The sequence below is a fragment of the Corythoichthys intestinalis genome, chromosome 16 (genome assembly GCF_030265065.1).
Source record: "Corythoichthys intestinalis isolate RoL2023-P3 chromosome 16, ASM3026506v1, whole genome shotgun sequence".
NCBI classification, from domain to species: Eukaryota; Metazoa; Chordata; class Actinopteri; order Syngnathiformes; family Syngnathidae; genus Corythoichthys; species Corythoichthys intestinalis.
The window spans coordinates 5,849,388-5,871,428 of NC_080410.1; the positions used below are offsets into that span (position 1 = coordinate 5,849,388).

A 22,041-nucleotide genomic window follows, 5' to 3' on the forward strand; every position below is an offset into this window, starting at 1 on the left:
TACTACTAGCTTCAGCTCGATATAATCCACAGCCCCCTGAAGTTCTTACCTTTATAAATTACTGCAGTTGCACAAGCCCACACGTAGGGAGCCGACGCCTTTTTAACAAGAAACCTAAAAACAGATTGACATGAAGCAACCTGCCATGAGTCATACCATTTTTTCAAAATAAAGCAAGATTTTGTAACGTTTCAAACAATTTTATTGAGCTTTACATAACAGGAAATATGAAGTACTCTGTAAAGATACAAGGCTGGGCCATGACATTGAGTCATTGGCAAATGTCAGTGGAAACCGTATGCGCAACGCTTCCCCTTCTGCGGCTGTGATGCAACACACTATACTGGCTTGACCATCATGAGGACACGCTTGAGTGAGTAGGAGCCTCCGTGAAATTCCGCCCAGTATACACCGTCCTGGTATCGGCTACGATAGTGGCCGCCCCGATACCACACGCCGTTAAGGTTGGAGTGGGCACACATGTGGTACCACCAGCCTCCTTTCTGGTAGTGGGCGCAGTTACCTGCAGACACAGCAAAAACACTGTGGAACCAAATTCGCAATGGTGCAGAATATTGGAGCAGTACTTCTCAAATAGCAGGGGGCATTAGACCCTGATCACATTGATAAGCCGGTTGATCGTTTTTCAGCGAAAAGGTGCCGAATATTGCCAGCAATCGTCCCTCTTTGTCACTGTTACAGCAGTAAACCAGCATGCACTGTTAGCATGCTCAGTGCAAAATAACCCCTCACCATAGCAAAGGAGCTGATACTGCCTGCAGCAAAAATAAAAACCGTCCATCTGTCCAATGACACTGTCGCTTAATTTGAATTATTATTAAATTATTTTATTAAGTTTTATTTTTCAGTATGAAATGGTCAAAAAAGGTACGCTTAGTGTATTTTTACAGTTTGGATGTGACTTTTTATTCAGGCAAATTGATGCGCCTCAACTCTTTTCTGTTACAGAGTATACAGACAAAACAATGTTAATAAAGTTATAAGTTGATGTATATTTTTTTCATTTAATATAAAAAAGGACAATGTTCTACAGAAGTGTACTTATATTTAGACAAATGGTACTATTTACAGTGGTGGCAGAGAGTGAGGGGGCGCAGAATGTTAACGTCTTTGTGAGGGGGTTGCGTAACAGAAAATAATTGAGAAGTACTGCATTGGAGGAACGAGAACCTGTGTAGCCGTCTTTGTCCCGATCTAGAGTGGTGAAGGCTTTGTTGTTGTGCCATGACAGCGAGTCCCCGGCGTTGCCGCGGTACTGGCCTAAGCGCAGTCGGTACCAGTCGCTCTCTGACTCCAGACGGAAGCTGTCGTACTCTGCAAACACCTGACGGCCCTGCCAGTCGTTCAGAACCACACGCAGCTTGTATTTGCCCTGTTTGGCCAGCCAGTACAGGTGCTCCAGGCCAAGCCAGTACTCTCCATCTAAGTTCCCAAAACCTTGCTGGAAAACAGTCATGTTGTTAAGTCGCTACAGTATGTGTTCACTGCAAAAAATAAACATTTCAAAAGTAAGTTTTAAAAAATTCTGGTAACACTATTTACAGTAAATGCTTCTTTTGAAAGTGAAATGAACCTCTGGGTACATTCTGATACGATACGATATGTTTTGCAATTCAAGGCTCATGATAACGAGTATCTCTTAAACACTTAGAGCCCATGTGTGGTTGTTTGAACGATGTGCTAATGCTAGCGAACGCATGCTAACCGTTTGTGTCATTACTGTAATAGCACCTAATTATCATTTATCTGCGTTGATGCGAACCTGTTTGGTATTGAGGACTAAATTGATTCAGCAAATTATACCGACGTCCAGCATCGTCATTTGGGAGTTTAGCTCGCTGTATAGCCAGGACTGAGCTGTAGCGTCCTGGTGAGGACATTATATTCGCATTTCGTTGTTCATGCATCATGTATCATCATATTGTACACTTATTCAGCATGTTGTTCTCTATTGTATTTTAATATTAAATTGCCTCTCAAGATGACATATCTGTTCTATGTGTTGGATTTTATCTAGTAAATTTCCCCCCAAAATGAGACTTATACTCCAGTGCAATTTATGTTTTTTTTCCTCTTCGTTGGGCATTTTATGGCTGGTGTGACTTATACTCAGGTGCGACTTATAGTCCAAAAAATATGGTAAATGCAAAAACATGTACTTATAGTAAAAGCACATACTAGTACACATACTTGTAGTACAAGTAACCGTAGTTGAGCACAATTAAGTACACGTAGTATAAGTAGACTTACTACTTATACTACGTGCAACCTTTTTTCTGCAACCTTACTTTAAGAAGCTTACACACCACTAGCAACTTGGACGTAGACATAAAAGAAAGGTGAAAAAGCGCTGTACAAGTATAACACCATAACACCATAACTTATCTCGTGATTGGGCACGACATCCATTGTAGACACTAAACACAGAATCAAAACAATAACAATGACACTCAAATATGAGTATTTAAAGCCAATGCTCTCAGTTTAAATCGATTGGACTTCTATTTTTGTTACAGCTCAAATGTAGCGTAAACAAATGGCACCATTTCGGGTCAATTTTGCAATAAATGGGGGCTGGGTGATGTCATCACTCGAAATTAATATCTCATCTCGAGCACAAACGTAGCACAAATCTTGACACCATTTTTAATCAAAATGGGGGACTGGTGGATCTCAGATTGATAAGAGATTTATTAATGTCTCAATAACGATAGCAACACAAACAACTTTTTTCAGCACAAACGAATGACATAAATTTTCTATACATTTGCGTCTGATGGGGGGCCAACTTTATGGGGAGCAATAAAACAATTATCGATACACAGATCAGGAAATCAATCGATATTCTACAATACAACAATTCCAATATGGAAAAATAAACAATGTTTATTGTTTGCATTGCTTCGGACAATCTGTCAAAAACTTGTCCTGCAAACGTCACAGTCTATTAGAATATTGCTGTGCAAAATTTCTGTAATTCTTGTAAACAAATTATTTATTAATAAATTGCCATCTGTTGACAAAGATGGATGTCCAATTAATTTAAACTGGGAGGATTGCATATGAGTGCTCATGTTTGAGTGGCATTGACATGATTGTTTAGATTTCATGTTTACAACACCATTCAGCCAGTTATGAGATATTCTTTGTTTTCTTCCAGGTTGCCAGAGCTCTGCAGGCTTAATTAACTTAAAGTTGCACAAATAAGACTAGGATACGCTTATACTTCATGCACTTTTTCTAAAAGTATGTTTTCGTATACAACAACGTGTATTTAATTGTACTCAATTATGGTTACCTGCACTACAAGTACGTGACCTTATACCACAAGTATGCGCACATGTACTATGTAACGTGTACTTGCGTATACTTGTACCACAAGTACGTGCACTTGTACCACAAGTACGTGCACTTGTACCACAAGTACGTGCAATTGTACAACAGGTACGTGCACTTGTACCACAGGTACGTGCACTTGTACCACAGGTACGTGTACTTGTACAAGTATACCAACCAGCACAGCAAAGCTACACACTCAATCTCTCCATAAATTGCATTTTCTAGTTTTTGACTGAAATGTAACATTTGTATGATACAGCTTTATTTTCCATTGCTAAGAACTTATCTGGCAGCCCATAGGGGAAGAAAGGGGATGTTGTGTGCTTTAACAGTTTGATCCTGGTTGCAGTACCATTTTTTGCCACGAATCTTCTTCTCTCACGAAGAGCTGTTGAAGAATATTTCTTCCAGGATATCGGCTTTGTGTTCATCTAACCAGGCTCAAGTTTCACACTGATTAAGTATAAATACTGAGAAATTATTTAGAATTAAATTAAATTAAATTAAATTAAATACAGTGTACTGTACGGAAAGTAATTTTGGAACATTTTTGGTCCGTGGTGTGCCGTGAGATTTTTTCCAATGTAAAAATGTGCCATGACACAGAAAAGGTTGAAAAACACTGCTTTAAAACTTGTCTGTCACGTCACCTTATACAGTTCCCAGGTCCTGAAGAAGTTAACTGAGCCGTCCTGCCTCCTCTGGATAACCGTCCAACCTCCCTGAGCGTAATTCTGTTCACACCAGGCCTGCAGAAGTCGGTTGGCGCTCTGCAAGCGAAGCAGGTAGATACCGCTGGTCGTCTCGCCAGATTCCAGCACGTGTTGGCAGTCCCGCCACGGCCCTGAGTTGCAAGGAACTAGTAAGCCAGCTCGGATTTTTGTTTTTCAATGTCAGAATCTGCTTTTCCATGAAGATTGAGTAACAAGCGATAAAGAATTTGGTATGTGGGAATGCACATAGACATAAAGCAACAACTCATGCCAAGGTGAATTCCAGGCCAATGTGTTAATAGGTGTGCTTCTTCTGCTTTATTTAAAACCTTTAGATAAGAAGCTCGCTCTGCTTTTTGACATTGTTTTGGCATTCCCAGACAGATAAGACTGCCAAGCACGGAGGTCGCTGACTCCATAGGCATTTGTGGCTTGATGGTATTCAGACCAAACCATTAAGACAATCAATTATAAGTGGAACTCATTGACGGCGATGGACGTCCATTCCATTTCGTCTGGCAGGGCGAATGAGCACAATGTTCATTTGCCCTTCCGAGTCAAAATGAATTGGACATCTAGCGCCGTCAATAGTACTGAAACGTGAGAGTTCACAGCCAGTTCTCCCGCTTTAAATGAATTGGACACTTATCGCAATCAATGGGTGGCAATTAGTTAATCGTATATATTCTGTTATATGTTCATTTTTAAAATACAGTGGTACCTCTACTTAGGAACGTCTCTACATAATTTTCAGGTTAAGACACACCTCAACGGGAAAATAGTGCCTCTCGTAACAGAAGAAATTGCAGGATACGAAAGGCAAAAATATAGTATGCCTCCCAGAGTTGACTGAACGTTGAAACTGAAGATTCTTATAGCTGCTCTGCCATTAGCTATTGCCTAGCGTTCCTGGCATCCAATTGACTCAGAGGGACCTCTACTGAATGAGTTTGTGTGTATCCGTCCTCTTCATTTGGCTCCCCTGTTCCGACAGCTTTACATGAGTGTAATAACTTTTCTTTATTCTAGTTTTCTTTACATTATGCATAACTCTAAATTTATGTTGATTGTGGAATAATGTAATTGTAACATGTATTTACATGTTTTGATGCATTTTTATGCCTTATAAAAGATTTAGGTCTGAATTTTGAGGGGCTCGGGACAGATTAGGGCATTTACATGGAAAACTTCAAGTTACGAAACTACTTCCAGAACCAATTCAATTCCTAAGTAGCGGTACCACTGGATTGATTATCTTTTTTTTTTTTTTTTATAAATAAAAATACAAATATTCAGTTATTTATTTATTTATTTAAATAGCTGAACAACAAAAGTATAAAACTGCAAATACTGTCTTTATTCATTTGTTCAAAAATAACTTCAACCTCCTGCCATTCCATTTAGCTGGGATAGGCTCCAACACCCCGCAACCCTTGTGCCGTAAAAAAATTAATGATTTTTTTTCTAATCTGAATTATTTTATTAAACTAAATAAAGGGATTATTTTTAAAATATACATATATTATTATGTTATAAATGTTATTTTGTGTATCAATTATCAACCACAACCATAGAGTATTTCTTTTTTTTAATTTATTTTAATTGTGTGTTTATTCATATTAATGTTTAATTATCCATAAAAAAAATAGATTAAAAAAAAAAAATCACAATTAAAGATGATATATAAATATAACTTTAAATTGATAATTGAAACCCCACGTGCGTATATGTTGACATCAAATTTTGGGTCAAATAGAGCACACATGTATACCAATTAATGTTGTGTCTAGACATGTGCCGATTACCAGTTTCAAGGTATACCGTGGTCAAAAACGCAAAATTTTTCCATTATACCGTCCCTGAGGTATTAGCTACTTTTTATGTCCCAAAAATGCAGGGAGAAATCCTCTCTTGCAGCTGTAAGGCTCAACCCTCCCCCAACGGTTGTTGCCCAGTGTCAGTGAGTAAGCTGTGCTACACTGGACGAGGTGAAGCTTCTGAACTTTTTCCCCCATTGAAGAAAACAAAATCGCTGGTATGGGAATACTTCGGCTACAGAAAGGTTACGGACGGCCGCGGCTTAGAGGAGGAGGGCAAACCGACAGGTAAAACATGTTTGCGAAGGGTGGCTGCCAAGTCAGAAATTCATACCGGTACATGCCTATAATGGCCTACATGACACAAAATGTGATGTCCACGTATGAAGCTAATTTCAAAATGATAAACTATACATTACTAATCAACGATCATGTTACTGGCACGTTTTGCATGATTGTAGAGTTCTAACTGTAACTAACTTTTCAGTTCCTTGTTGGAATTGACAAACCAGTGGCGCCATCACTAGGAATTCCCCCTTTGATCATGCCCGGTCACAGTCGAAATACTACTACTTTTTTTTTTTTTTTTTTTTAAACTTGCACCTTTAAATTCTGCATTAGGAAAGTCAATGGATTGTTGTCAACTGTTCTGCACTTCCTTTATCTAAGTACATGTAAGGCCGAGACTTGAGTTGAACAACACTTCTTTATTCAGTGTGCTTATCATATGTGCACACAACTGATCACTTTGATGTCTTTATATTGTCATACCACACACACAGGGAGAGCATGCCACACCTACAGGGAGTGCACAACTATGGCAACAAATTCGTTGGTGTGACATTTATGTTACACCAACGAATGTAACATAACGAGACTGCTGGTTTGGGTCCTTGTTTGTGTGTAAAGTGAGGTTGCGCGAGCAGCAGTGAATACTAGAGCTAGAGAGAGAGAGTTCAGTGCTACACTCAGGTTTGATTTCTGAATCAATAATACAGTATTACGAAGTGTTGGGAGTTCAGTGTGCCTCTGTCAGATTAGAGTAAATCAGGCCAATTGTATTGTTTGTATTCTTTGTTGATGAGATGTTACTACTAAGCACAGAGCGCTAAACTAGTTAGCAATTATGCTAATCAGTGTCTTGAGTGTCTGTTTGTATTGTGTTTTAGAGAAGCATATTAGCATTTGAGTTATTGTTAGATAGTAAAGTTGTCTCATTTCTTTTTATAAAGAAACCACAAAAACCCATTCATATAGCAGTCTCCTTTCAACACAAACTTCCATTCACACTGTAAATTGTCATACGAGAGTGTGCTTTGAAATTGGATTTGGATTGTATTTATGTCATGTTTATGTGCCTTCTCAGTTCTTTTCTTTCCTTTCCAGCACATTATGCAGCTGGATGGGCGGGGCTGTGCTGCACACCTGTGGCACATTTGGAGCGCTCATTATTTAAGGACTCCTGTCACCGTCTGCGAGTGTCGGACTATTGCATTTGCTTGTTACCTGCTTTGCTTACCGCTGTGTGCTCATCGTCACCCTTGGTGCTTCCCGACATTCTTCGATCGTGTTCTGGTTTGATCTCATTTACTTTTGTGTTTTATTGGGATTTTGTAATTGAAATTTTGTACTGTTATATTCACGCCATTTTGGCGTGCTCTCTCAGTTGTATTTTCTTACTCGCGTTTTCTAGCGTGCTCTCTCAGTTGTATTTTCTGACCCGCGTTTTCTAGCGTGCTCTCTCAGTTGTATTTTCTTACCCGCGTTACTTAGCGTACTCTCTCAGTTGTATTTTCTTACTCGCGTTACTTTGGCGTGCTCCCTTTGTTCTCGTTTTTGTAATAAATACTTCTAATTTCAAAGTCTGTGTTTGGATCCATATTGTAACATAACAATTTATGAACAACCGTTTGAACGTGAAAACTGATTTATTACTCCTTATTCGATGTTGTTGTTCAGTTTGTTTAAAGAAAATAAATGCGTCAATGACACTATCAGCGCTTTTCCCACAAGAAAAAAAAAAGTCAATCAGCAGCACTTTTTTTAATTTAAATGAACAGGACTTTTGTCTGATTAGTGTACTGACAATTTTTATGTTTTATACTCAGAACCTTCATTAAAAACTTAAAGTGCTATGTACTTAAAAGAGCACAGTTGTAGACTACTTTTAGGTCAGTTTTTAAAGGAAACAGCCATCCATTTTATCTTCATTGTTACTTACAACATGCCTAAAACAAGTTCAAGTTAAATTATGAAGGTAATTGAAAAAAGTGACGGTCATCAGATTGTTTAATCAATCGTCCGATTAATCGATTATAACATGTAATCGTTAGTTGCAGTCCTATCACTAACATACTAAAAATGCAGTAAAGATGCCACCCAAAAAAAGAAAAAAGTGTGCGTTTACGTGTGTGTGTCTGCAGGGTTAGGTCCGAGTGGGGCGTTGGGGATTGAAGGGGCGCCATTTTACATTTCGCATACCCTAACAAGAATGGATAGTTGCGCCCCTGTGACAAACACACAAAGTCTTCGCAGAAGAGAAGAAGCAATAAGACTACAACATGAGAGCCCTACAGCGTATAGTAAACACAGCAAGCAAAATCATCAATGCTCCACTTCCTTCCCTGCAGGACATCTACACCACCTGCCTCACTCACAAGGCTGTCACCGTTGTGAGAGATGTGACACACCCAGCGCACAACTTTTTCAGCTTGCTGCCCTCTGGAAGGACATATACAGTGGGGCAAATAAGTATTTAATCAACCACCAATTGTGCAAGTTCTCCTACTTGAAAAGATTAGAGAGGCCTGTAATTGTCAACATGGGTAAACCTCAACCATGAGAGACAGAATGTGGGGGGAAAAAAACAGAAAATCACATTATTTGATTTTTAAAGAATTTATTTCCAAATTAGAGTGGAAAATAAGTATTTGGTCACCCACAAACAAGCAAGATTTCTGGCTGTCAAAGAGGTGTAACGAGGCTCCACTCGTTACCTGTATTAATGGCACCTGTTTTAACTCATTATCGATATAAAAAAACACCTGTCCACAACTTCAGTCAGTCACACTACAAACTCCACTATGGCCAAGAGCAAAGAGCTGTCGAAGGACACCAGAGACAAAATTGTAGACCTGCACCAAGCTAGGAAGATTGAATCTGCAATAGGTAAAATGCTTGGTGTAAAGAAATCAACTGTGGGAGCAATTATTGGAAAATGGAAGACATACAAGACCACTGATAATCTCCCTCGATCTGGGACTCCATGCAAGATCTCACCCCGTGGTGTCAAAATGATAACAAGAACGGTGAGCAAAAATCCCAATACCAAACGGGGGGACCTGGTGAATGACCTACAAAGAGCTGGGACCACAGTAACAAAGGCTACTATCAGTAACACAATGCGCCGTCAGGGACTTAAATCCTGCACTGCCAGACGTGTCCCCCTGCTGAAGCCAGTACACAACTAGGCTCGTCTGCGGTTCGCTAGAGAGGATTTGGATGATCCAGAAGAGGACTGGGAGAATGTGTTATGGTCAGATGAAACCAAAACAGAACTTTTTGGTAGAAGCACAGGTTCTCGTGTTTAGAGGAGAAACAATACTGCATCCGAAGAACACCATACCCACTGTGAAGCATGGGGGTGGAAACATCATGCTTTCGGGCTGTTTTTCTGCAAAGGGACCAGGACGACTGATCTATGTAAAGGAAAGAATGAATGGGGCCATGTATCGAGAGATTTTGAGTGAAAATCTCCATCAGCAAGGGCATTGAAGATGGCTGAAGACGTGGCTGGGTCTTTCAGCATGACAATGATCCCAAACACAAGCCAGGGCAACAAAGGAGTGACTTTGTAAGAAGCATTTCAAGGTCCTGGAGTGGCCTAGCCAGTCTCCAGATCTCAACCCCATAGAAAATCTGTGGAGGGAGTTGAAAGTTCGTGTTGCCCAACGACAGCCCCAAAACATCACTGCTCTAGAGGAGATCTGCATGGACGAATGGGCCAAAATACCAGCAACAGTGTGTAAAAAGCTTGTGAAGAGTTACAGAAAATGTTTGGCCTCCGTTATTGCCAACAAAGGGTACATAACAAAGTATTGAGATGAACTTCTGGTACTGACCAAATAATTATTTTCCACCATGATTTGGAAATAAATTCTTTAAAAATCAAACAATGTGATTTTCTGGGTTTTTTTCCACATTCTGTCTCTCATGGTTGAGGTTTACCCATGTTGACAATTACAGGCCTCTCTAATATTTTCAAGTGGGAGAACTTGCACAATTAGTGGTTGACTAAATACTTATTTGCCCCACTGTATGTTAGTCCTACGTTATGTGTCTTTTATAGGGATAAACGCAATTTTGTTTTCTTTGTATGTATGTGCATATGAAGATGACAATAAAGCCGACTTATGAAGATAAACTTACCACCTGCTATTGACGGCGATAAGGCACCCAATCCATCTAAAGTGGGGTGTTCGTTCGTTGGCACCCTTCCCACTTTGAATAGATTGGGCGTCTGTCACCGTCAACATCCATTCATTCATTCGTTGACTTGTAATATGGCAGAAAATTATGAAACAGTGTAAAAATGTACATACCTGGTGTCTTAGTAACAGGGAAGCTAATGACAGGCTGGACTGTTGGAGGACTAGCGGGGGTGCTGGGAGTACGAAACTCTTCCAAGGGGTTGTCTTGCTGCACTGCACTTTGATCCCTTTGAAGATGGTTCATGATTCCAGAGCTGTCATTAACCAGCGGGCCAGATTGAATTTCGAGCGGCTGCGTCGGTACCTGTTGCGGGGAAATAAATGGAAACATGAAACGATGACTGTGTAAAAAAATGTTACTTTTATGGTCTACCTGAGAACAAACTACTTTCTTACCATATCAGATTGAGAGTCATCCTTACATTGGCACTGATTTTCCAGGCGGGCAATCAGTTGGCTTTGGGAGCTCATCATGGAGGTGAGAGTGCCATACTTTTTCTCCAGTTCTCTGAAGTTGCTGGAAACCTGCAGTGCCTGATGGGATTCCATATAAAATGTAGGTGAGATTTTCATGACGAAATGGGAAAAAAATGGTAGAAGGAAGTGCTCTGGGGGTGGGGGGGGTGGACATACCAGTTCCTGTAAGCTAAGTTAATAAAGATTTTAAGTAGCAGAACTCAAATTCTCTTAGGTAACTTGTTATTTGGAGTGTTACCAACTCATTTTATCAAGTTACCCTTTCTTTATAAAGCAAGTGACAATTTAATAAAAACTTGGGCTGTCAAACGATTAAAATTTTTAATCGAGTTAATTACAGCTTAAAAATTAATTAATCATAATTAATCGCAATTCAAACCATCTATAAAATATGCCATATTTTTCTGTAAATTATTGTTGGAATGGAAAGATAAGACACAAGACGGATATATACATTGAACATACCGTACATAAGTACTGTATTTGTTTATTATAACAATAAATCAACAAGATGGCATTAACATTATTAACATTCTCTTAAAGCGATCCATGGATAGAAAGACTTGTAGTTCTTAAAAGATAAATGTTAGTACAAGTTTTAGAAATTTTATATTAAAACCCCTCTTAATGTTTTCGTTTTATTAAAATTTGTAAACTTTTCAATCAAAAAATAAACGAGGAACTCGCCATTGTTGATGTCAATAGTTACATCATGCTCACTCATTGTGCTTAAACCCATAAAATCATTTGGACCCAAGCGCCAGCAGAGGGAGCCAAACACCGAAAAACAAGTAACTAGCGGACATTACACTGCTGTCATTTTAATCTGTTTGAGTGGGGCATGTGCGTTAATTGCGTCAAATATTTTAACGTGATTAATTTTAAAAATTAATTAACGCCCGTTAACGCGATAATTTTGACAGCCCTAATACAAACAGATTTATTTTTTTATTTAATGACTTTTTATATATTTTTTTTAATTAAAAAGGACATTGATAAATCAGTGAAATGTTGAAACTAAAAATACTAGACAATGTAATATTTCTGGAGAAATTGCATGGGGATGCTTTGCCCTGCAGGTTGGTAAACTCATTTCCTGTTTATTTTTGGGGCCTTTACAGTTCACTTCCTGTTCATTTTTGGTCACTTCCTGTTGTTTTAAGTTGAACTCCAGGTCATGTTCTCTTGAATTTTAGGGTGACATTCTGTTTATATTTGTCCCTTTCTGTTGATTTAGCATCATTTCTAGGTGACTCTCCATTTATTTTGTACACTTCCTGTTGATAGGGTGGAAGAAATTCTTGTGTGACTTCCACTTTATTTTTGGTAACTTCTTATTGATTTTAGGGCATTTTTGGGTCACTCCCTGGGACTTTTGGGTGTTTCTGAGGTACTTAAGAGTCTGAATCTTAAAATTATGGAATCTAAGGGGCCGTTCACATAGCGACGCACCGAGAATACGACACATTTCATTTACATGGTTCGTCTTGGTTCCGTCTCCATTCGAACTGTCGCAATTCTGTGTGAAAACGATGTAGTATTCATGCCAGGCCCAAGAGGGAGCGCAGTTTTACAAGGCGACAGCCAATGATGCACTTCCTTGACAACAACCTCCTCAGCCCGGAAGGTAACATACCCACCCACTCGAAGCAAAGACGTACAAATGTTTTTTGCTTTTGCTTCAAAAGGCACAAAAACGGAAACATAAAACTTGTTTAAATTGAAAATACTATAAATAACAGTAAACTAAAGCAGATGTTCCACCATGTTTGGTGTTTTGAATGTTTTTTAGTAGCGACTGCGCATGCCCAAAGTGACGCGTGCGAGTGCTGACGTCATATGAGCAAGAGCATCCATACATGCGGAGCAATCGCCGCAATCGAATCGTTCCGCTTTGGAAGCCAGGATCAGAAGTTTTCATCTTCGCCTTCCGTTTTCTCTGTCACCAGGTAAAGGTGAGACAATTCCGCAACACAATTGTTGCTTCTTGATGTCGCAGCGTCACCATGTAAACAGCCCCTTCGAGTCAAGACTGAGGCAAGACCAAAACCTTCAAATGTCAGGATGCATGAAAGAGGTGGACCCAAATACAGGGAAACGTGGAGGCGATTCAATGTGGCGGTCAACCCAAAAATGTTTTAATAATCGTAACAAAAATACAAGGTTCAAACAAAAGTCCAGGGGATCCAAAATAGCAAGGCAAAACAAAACTCAAGGTATGAACAAAAGGGTATCAAAACTTATCGTATTGTCCCGAATATAAGACAGACCTTATTATAAGATGACCCCCTCTTTTTCAAGACTCAAGTTTGAAAAAAGACTTTTTGAATACCAAATTAATTTTTATACAGAAAATAATTACAGTACATCCGAAACAAATGATTATACCAATGTATTTGAGAGAAAAAACGTCTTATTTTGCCTCATTCAAATCTTAATATCTGAACATTTAAATATGTAAACTAAAGTGCAATCACATTCGTAAATGAATGGCTTCTGGTTTTTGAAATGTAAATAAACCAATCTATTGTGACAAAACAACAAAATTGCAATAACTGCATTAACCATCAAAGTGAAGTTTAACTAACTGTAGCCTTGAAACAAATCTGAATAAGGAAAAACATTGCAATAAAATAAACTAAACTAAAAAGAGTAGCTGAGATATATCATGACAGAACATCGCTTCAATGATATCTGGCGCCATCTAGCGTCGTGAATGGGTATAATGTCTAAACCGCAAATATAAGACGACCCCCTCTTTTTCAGTGTTATTTCAATGCAAAAAACACCGTCATATATTCGGGCCAATACGGTACTTGATATGGAACGAGGGCTTGGACGGAGATATAGACACTGGGATAGACGTGAAACCGACAAAGATGCAACAAGGAGTGAACAGAAACTGGGAGCTTAAATACACAGATAAAGGGCAACGAGACAATGAAGCACAGGTGTGTGATACAAGAAGCAGCGGATAAACCACACATGCACACTAGGGCACAAACGTAACAGAACTGAAGTCAAGGCATGACGTCAAAATCTGGTCATTAAAACAAGACCGGTCTCAAGTGGAACACTACCAGCCAGTGATGTCCCGATTCGATACTCCGTATCGGTATCGGCTCCCGATATTTTCGGATTTGGTCTGAAGATCGGATGCGATCCAGTTTTCACATGTTTTCAACACCATCATGATTTTCCGCTGCTGTAAACTACACGTAAACTTATTCGCTGAGTGGGACTCCTTATCTTTAGAAACTAATGATAGTAACATAGCATTGTGTAATATTTGTAAACAGTTTTTCTTGAGGATGTACCAGCAGGAACCACTTTAATACAAAAAAATGTTTTTCGCATTATTTTTACTGGTCTAAAAATATTGGTATCCAATCGGTAACAGCGAAACATGTCTTGAAAAAATCGGATCAGATCAAGTAAAAAATCAGCATCAGGACATCCCGACTACCAACTGCTACTTCCCTATGAAACGATGCTCTGGTGTCACTTTGGAGCATTTTAGGATTTTACAGTTGACAGAAGAAAGAACAAATCGTGAATGAAGAATTACAAATAAGTGGGGCTGACTGTACTCACATGCGCTGTGGCATTAAGCAGGAGGTTCTCCACCCTGCGCTGCTCCAAGGTCTGGTCCTTCTTGTGGATGATCTCCTGCAGGAGCTGGCTGTAGAGCTGAGCGATCCTGGAGTTCATGCTGCTACTCTCCTTGCGCAGGATTCTCATTTCGGTGACAAAACTGCCCTCGTGCTCCAGCAGTTTCTGCAGGCTCTCCAGCTGATCCTGCTGCCGCTTCAACTCGGCCCGCAGCGCGACTACCTCCGACTGGTTGGCGGCGGTTTTCATGTCTAAGCACAACGCTCCGGATAACTTTTGCTGGGGGACGATGAACGTGTAGGAGCAACGGCCAGCATTGATGTCTGAGGAAGTCGGTGGATGTATTTCTGTGGCTTCCCGATTAGATCCCAGGCCATTGACCTGTAGCAGGTCCAGACTTAATGCCAGGAAAAGAACCAGTCCTATTGCTGGTGTGTGCTCCATCTTTGAATGAGGAGACAGAACACGATTATGACTTCTATAATTGACTGTATTATAATTGTTTTTAAAAATGATAATAAAAAATGATTAAAATGATTCCCAGCAAATCTCCAAGAGTTAAAATCTGAATGTTACTGTTTTCTCAAGTAGTCTGGCAATAAGTGACACTCATAGGCGGAGTTTGACTTTTGAGGGAGGGTGTGCAAAACATGTTGATGACCCCAAAAAGCAGTGTCAGCAATATGTAAACTGTATGCATATACAGTGGGGCAAATAAGTATTTAGTCAACCACTAATTGTGCAAGTTCTTCTACTTGAAAAGATTAGCGAGGCCTGTAATTGTCGACATGGGTAAACCTCAATCATGAGAGAGAGAATGTGGAAATAAAAACAGCAGAAAATCACATTGTTTGATTTTTAAAGAATTTATTTCCAAATTACAGTGGAAAATAAGTATTTGGTCACCTACAAACAAGCAAGATTTCTGGCTGTCAAAGAGGTCTAACTTCTAACGAGGTCTAACGAGGCTCCACTCGTTACCTGTATTAATGGCACCTGTTTTAACTCATTATCGGTATAAAAGACACCTGTCCACAACCTATAGTAAACACAGCAAGCAAAATCATCAATGCTCCACTTCCTTCCCTGCAGGATATCTACACCACCCGCCTCACTTGCAAGACTGTCACCATTGTGAGAAATGTGACACACCTAGCGCACAAATTTTTCAGCTTGCTGCCGTCTGGAAGGACGTATACAGTGGGGCAAATACTGTAAGTATTTAGTCAACCACCAATTGGTTGAGGTTTACCCATGTTGACAATTACAGGCCTCTCTAATATTTTCAAGTGGGAGAACTTGCACAATTAGTGGTTGACTAAATACTTATTTGCCCCACTGTACATCTTCACACTGTTCGTGTTCAATCCTCGGCTCAAGCTCCGTTGTTGTTGAAGCTTTTGAAAGCTTGGGTTTATAGAAATTCTAAATATCCATCTTGCCTCCTCAGATGTAGTTTTGGCTAAGCAAAGCAAAGGACCGTCTCTAATGTGCTAGTCACATGATCTGTTTGAAAAATAATTTTGACCCATTATGAAATACTTTGAAGGATTCTTGTTCATTTAATCCATTTTGTTGTTTGTTTTATTGCTTTACAACTTTTATAGACAACATTTTAACGGCTAGGTCTTTATTTTAAAGGGGAAGTTCAAAATTTTTTGACATTAGGCTTAATCTTCGAGTTAGCAGGGGTTTAATTAGTCGGCTGAGTTCATTTTAACAAATTGCTTGTGTTTCACACTTGCTGCTTTTGAGCCTCATATACCGCACGAGTCCAAGACAGTGCCTGTTTTGAGCAGAAAACACCAGAAGCTAACAACTCAACCACCACTCTCAGTCATGGGTGCCACAACTACCCATGAACCATTTCGGGCTTTACACATAATAAGAGTTGCTACAGTATTAATATCCAGCTGAAATTAATCCCTTCATAATAATCCTGAAGATTTTACTTTTTTTTTTTTTTTTTTTTTTTTTTTTTTAAATCCAGTCTTCCTGTGGAGTACTCAAAGTCACAATGTATCATTACAGCACATTTAAATTTGTACATAAAACTATAAAATTTGAAAGCCAACTGCGACATTGCGTAGCAAGAGACGCATCTTTTGCCCACAATCGAGGATTTTCTATACAAATTTTTGGAGTTTTGTTCGTTCGAGTTTAGTTTTCCGCACTAAATGGAGGCCAACAGAGATCAAACTCATCGAAGAAGATTCCCAGAAATATAAAAGTACTACTGTGTAAAATTTCGTGAAGCTCCGCCCAGCCGTTTCGGGGTCCATTGGTAACAAACACACACGCACACACAGACAAAGTTCTACTTATATATTAAAGAATGTAATTTTAAAAAATCATTTGTGCTGTTATCGTTTTATAGATACTGAGATATTAATTCCAAGTGATGACGTCAATCGCAGCTGCCAGACAACGGCAGCGCCACTGACTAGATTGATGACAACTTTGACGGGACAGAGCGGGCATGTTGGACACTTCAAGACACGGAGAGATAAGAGCGGGAGTGGGAAAGAGGGAGTTGTGACGTCATTGAAAACGCGATGCCAGGCTAGGTGGCTCTAATAATACCTGACTTTAGCCGATAGCCTACAAACCACGCCCACATGATGCTAAGCTAGAAATTACATGTACTGTATATGAACTAGATGTGTAATGACAGACTCGGCGGCGTTCACAAATGTATTGAGAAGTAGATCCAAAATGATACACTTGCCGGTGTTAGTAAACAGCCGCCATCTTAAAGCAGTAGACTTCTCAGAAAGGCTGTTGTGGAGAACCTTCCTAGCGAACCTCAGTAACTTTTTGTCTAAAATACTCCTAAATCGGCAAAATCTGGACTTGAATAATTCTTTAAATGATGAAACAGTTTTAAAACTTTCATGTGTAGAAAGTAGACAGAAGGCAATTAATGCAATAGCGGGAGCAATTTTAACAACTTCAAAGGTTGATTCACAACATTAAATGACTTCCAAACATAGCAAAGGTTACTATCTAGTAATCGCAGTATCCACAATACCCCGGTGTTTAGTTAAGCTTAGGGTAAAATATTGAACTTGAAGTGTGGCCAATGTTTTGTTTTTTTTTAATTGGAAAAAAAAGAAAAACCCAGTTACTTTGCCAAGTCACTAATTCCTCTTACATTCAAGTAACTGAGTTACTAACTCAATTACTTTTTGGGAGAAGTAATTTGTAACTGTAATAAATTACTTTTTTAAAGTAAGATTAACAACACTGGAACAGCCGCTAACACTGAACGTTTACATTCGCGATCACTGTGACCAAGGCCCGATTTGAGTCTGTTGCCGGCCGCTTGTAGCCTATTGAGCTGTAGTATGACAAGACATGCTGCTCGTGTTGAGCCAATGAGAGAGAGGGTGATGGAAGATCAGGGATATACAGTATGTTAGTCTGTGGGGAGCAGGTGCGCGAGGCTGAACAGACTCGGGTCCGGCAGCAGGATTTATCTTGGGTTTACAACCCACTGTGTATTATAGCAAACGGTATGTGTGGTTTAGTTATATTGCTTTGTTGCTTAGCAGGCTGACATAGCCCTCTCAGTTGTATTGTATTGTAGCCTACATAGGACAATGGATAGAAATTGTTTGTTTATATTGTGTCACATCACATCACGGTCTGTTATATTTAACTGTCCATCTCAAATTAAATCATTTGAAAATTTACACTGTCATTGCTTGCAAAGCGTTAAAAGTACTGCGTATGTTGTCGTAACAAGCCGGTGGCAGGGGTGGGCAGGGGTGGTGGGCCCTATAATGGTCTCTTGTCCCCTGGCCCCTGCAAGTCTGTTGACAGCCCTGCTTATATTTGAACATTTTTTTAAAGAGGCCATTCATTGAAGGGGCGCCTTCTACTTGTGTGGAAAATACGGTATCTTAGTTATTGTTTCACACCGCAAACACCTAGTGGCTCAAATTAACGCCACAGAACTTGTTCTAACACTGCTGATTTTGCTGTGTCGCAACACTGTGTGACACCAGCATTAGCAGGAAAGAATGTGAGCAATTGTGGCAATTTACTGTGCTACGTTTTGTTTTGTTTATTAAACTAAAAAGATTTGAGTATTCAACACTTTCGCATGGCTTCTGCTGACCACATGTTCCCTTTAAAAGTGACAACAAACAACAGTGGCAGAGATTTACCAGCCAGTAAACAAAGCAAGACAACACATTGTTTACAGAATCAACAGCTCCATGTTGCAGTCAGCTGGATATTTGTAAAAACAAGCACGGTCAACGTCGTAAACCTGACAGTCACACATTGTTGACATGTGAAAAGTGCACTTTAGAGGTGTTCACATGCGAATACCAAGTATTATTTGCACTCATTGGCTGCCATTGACATCCAATCAATTTGAAGTGGGAGGGCTGGCTGCAGGGTTCCTAACTGTCCCTTGAAAAACGGAATTGTCCTGTATTCAGACACAAAAGTACGGGTCCCGTATTGAGCTTTCAAGGAATACGCTTTGTCCCGTATTATCATGAAACTCGAAAATATCTTATTTATTGTACGAACGAAGACGTGTATGGTGCACAACATATTGACTGATAAAAACCTACACTGAGAGCAGCGCGCCCGCAGATGGGTGCTACACACTCCTAAACAGTAGATGGGGGTATGCATCTGATAGTCGGTTGCAATCTACCATTAAGCTAAGTTTTGGAGTTTTGCTTGTTAAGCTTCTATTTACAGTCCAGACAATTTTATTGTTGTTTTTTTTAATTCTACACACTTTTAAATAAATTTGAGTATTCAATGAATTGAATATTTGCTCAGATATCTACAGTGTATCACAAAAGTGAGTACACCCCTCGCATCTCTGCAGATATTTAAGTATATCTTTTCATGGGACAACACTGACAAAATGACACTTTGACACAATGAAAAGTAGTCTGTGTGCAGCTTATACAATAGAGTTGATTTATTTTCCCCTCAAAACAACTCAAAATACAGCCATTAATATCTAAACACCTGGCAACAAAAGTGAGTACGCCCCTTAGAAACTACGCACAATTAACTATGTTAGTGCTCAGACCATATGCCGCTCTCTACATCAAATTGGTGTGCATGGCTGTCACCCCAGGAGGAAGCCTCTTCTGAAGACGGCACACAAGAAAGCCCGCAAACAGTTTGCTGAAGACATGTCAACAAAGCACATGGATTACTGGAACAATGTCCTATGGTATGATGAGACGGGCGGGCTTTCTTGTGTCTTCAGAAGACTTCCTCCTGGGGTGACAGCCATGCACACCAATTTGATGTAGAGTGCAGCGTATGGTCTGAGCACTAACAGGCTGACCCCCCACCTTTTCAATCTCTGCAGCAATGCTGACAGCATTCCTGTAATGAGTCACATGACATTTTGGAGGGAAAATGACATGCAGTACTGAATTTGGTCATTTAGGGATGTACGCAGTTTCTAAGGGGTGTACTCACTTTTGTTGCCTAGGGTTTAGATATTAATGGCTATATTTTGAGTTATTTTGAGGGAAAAATAAATTATTTCTATTATATAAGCTGCACACAGACTACTTTTCATTGTGTCAAAGTGTCATTTTGTCAGTGCTGTCCCATGAAAAGATATACTTAAATATCTGCAGAAATGCGAGGGGTGTACTCACTTTTGTGATACACTTATATACTGTGTGTAACTCACATTTATGCTTCGGGAGAAAATACTTTTTTGTGTAATTTTTTCCTGAGATAGTTGTACTTTTACTTGAGTATTTTTGCCCCTGTATCTGTACTTTTACTTAAGTAAAAAAAAAAAAAGTGAGTACTTAATCCACTACTATGTTTTACATTTACAAGAACATGCAAGGAATGCATTCCCCCGTCTCTTCTGCTTTTTGACCAATGAGCTGACAGAACAATGACAATTCCATTCATCTCATTGGTCAAGGTACTGTCGCTAGCCATGAAGAAAACTGAAGGTAACGTAAGAGAGTGGGAGATAAGATATTTGAGTGAAGTTTGGGTAAAAATCATGTTCAAAATGATGGGAATTTGTTTTCATTTTCACTATTTGACAGAACACAAATTATACAATTCCATTTCTATTTGCACATTATATTTGGAGTGGTCATTTGCGAAATTGTTATCGTTAAAAGAAAAAGTTTACCTCAGAGTTTATGTTCGCATTTCATAAAATAAACAAACGCCCAAAAACGCACACACAAATGCTTTAGACCTTAAGGGTTAAATTATACAGTTTTAAATTTAGCAGGACAGATGTTAATTTTATTCCAGTATTTTTGTATTAAAAATACTTTGCTGATAATTTGTTTTTCCATGCGCTCATATCACTCAAATTTTTACCTAATTCAGTTTTGAGTAAAATTATTATTATAACAATAATAAAAAAAGTCACTTTAAAAAAATAATAATAATAATTAAAGGGTTATCGGACCAGCAGGCTCTATCAATGAAGTGTCCTTTTTATTTTTTTTATTTTTTAATCAGTTAGTTGGCAACCCTAGCTGGCAGTGAATGAACATACATCATTCAGCCCTCCTATTTTAAATAGATTGGGCATCTACTAGTGATAAACTCATTGGAATAAAAAAATATATACATTTCATTGTGTACGATATTCAATGATTATTTATTTTAATTATGAGATTGTGATTTGTCGCATTTTTTATAATCATGGATTTAGAATGCGTAATTAGCACACATATTTTAAATCTAACGCCATATTAGGGAAACAAAGTTTCATAACTCATTGGCTGCCATTGACGGCGATAGACATCCAAGCCAGATAATGAGTAAATGCGCAGTTAAAATTATCAACTGTGAGGTTAACTGGGATTAATCGAATTTTGTATAGTAATAAATTCAAATGTAGGATTTAGCGGTTCAATTTTAAGTGGAATGTCATATAAATTGAACGAATCTGTGTGATTTGATGAATGTGCAGTTATGCTGTTATTTGATATGTGCATTAACAGTGAATTAACTTGCCCAGCCTTAATCATAAGAAATTAAATACATGTCATTAAGTATTTTTTTTAAACGACGATAATTTCTATAAACTTCAAATTAATTATGTGTTTAATATTTTTTATTTTCAGTTCTATACTAAAAAAAATTTTTGCAGCATAAATACTTTCTGCCTTGCGTTGAACGTTATTGAACATATGGTATTTATTGAGTTTAATACTTACTTGGTGATGTTTTGGTTGTTGTTGCATCTCCAGAATTCCACAGAATCCCCCTCAAATTCCCTGACGCTCTATGTGAATTCAGACAAAGGGAAAATGGATATACACAGGGAGAGGGAGAAGAATGACGCTCGGCAGCTCCTACTGCAGCCCCTCGTTTGCGCGCTGAGGTCACGGCCTGTACAGGATGTTTGAATGAGGGAGAAGGCTAATTACAAAGTATCTATGTGAGCAAAATGACACCTCCTCCCTCCTGCATTCACATTGGAAGAGTTTTGGGATGAGTCTCTTTCTTCAAGGCTGACAGACAGTTCCAATGATCTGCAGTCTGAACATATTTGGTCAATATTGTGCTGTACTGTATTTGTGAGAAATTTAG

The 22,041-nt window shown here is 39.0% G+C and overlaps 1 protein-coding gene across 1 annotated transcript; it reads right to left on the minus strand.

The window, feature by feature from the left end:
* Nucleotides 1–241: 241 nt before the first annotated feature.
* On the minus strand, nt 242–21,837 carry angptl6 (angiopoietin-like 6). The gene is made up of 7 exons (XM_057817111.1): nt 21,666–21,837; nt 14,452–14,913; nt 10,777–10,914; nt 10,492–10,684; nt 4,011–4,204; nt 1,192–1,462; nt 242–523 (listed from the first exon to the last, which is right to left on the minus strand). Exons 1-7 carry the CDS (start codon nt 21,690–21,692, stop codon nt 339–341), a joined length of 1,470 nt encoding a protein of 489 aa, XP_057673094.1. The 5' UTR covers nt 21,693–21,837; the 3' UTR covers nt 242–338.
* Between the last annotated feature and the right edge of the window lie 204 nt (nt 21,838–22,041).